General features: G+C 73.7%; 1 protein-coding gene across 1 annotated transcript in view; it reads left to right on the plus strand.

Moving 5' to 3' along the window:
• LOC121355689 (histone deacetylase 5-like) overlaps positions 1-332 on the plus strand; it is a gene marked incomplete at both ends in the record, with an annotated part of 2,272 nt that extends 1,940 nt beyond the window's left edge. Inside the window, one exon of the mRNA XM_041471329.1 lies at positions 69-332. Coding sequence (XP_041327263.1) covers positions 69-332 — 264 coding nt within the window. The remainder of the gene's footprint in view (positions 1-68) is intronic.
• Between the last annotated feature and the right edge of the window lie 101 nt (positions 333-433).

The following is a 433-nucleotide window of genomic DNA, read 5'->3' on the forward strand; positions in this document are numbered from 1 at the left end:
GGGGGCGGGGGGCAGATGCAGGGTGTGTGTGGGGGGGTCCCCTAACCCCCGTGCCCCCCCCCCTCCAGCTGCTCCCCAAGGGGGGGGAGCTGGCCCGGCAGCCCCCCACCCACCCCGAGGAGACGGAGGAGGAGCTGACGGAGCAGCAATCACCCCCCCCGGGGGAGAGGGGTCCCCTCGGCCCCCCCCTCGCCCTCGTGTCCCCAGAGGCGGGGGACCCCCCGGAGCAGCCACAGGACCCCGAGGGCTGCCAGGAGCCGGGTGACAGCGGGGACGAGGCCGAGGCCCCTGGGGACCCCGATGTCACTGAGCTGGGGGTCACCTACAAGCAGGTGAGACTTTTGGGGGGCACCCAAATCCCCCCATCCAGCTCCCTCCATCCCCCCAAACTCCAGCTCCAGCACCCCGTGCACCCCTTTGCACGAGCCCCCCC

Source organism: Pyrgilauda ruficollis, unplaced genomic scaffold, assembly GCF_017590135.1.
Source record: "Pyrgilauda ruficollis isolate IOZ18807 unplaced genomic scaffold, ASM1759013v1 scaffold2613, whole genome shotgun sequence".
NCBI classification, from domain to species: Eukaryota; Metazoa; Chordata; class Aves; order Passeriformes; family Passeridae; genus Pyrgilauda; species Pyrgilauda ruficollis.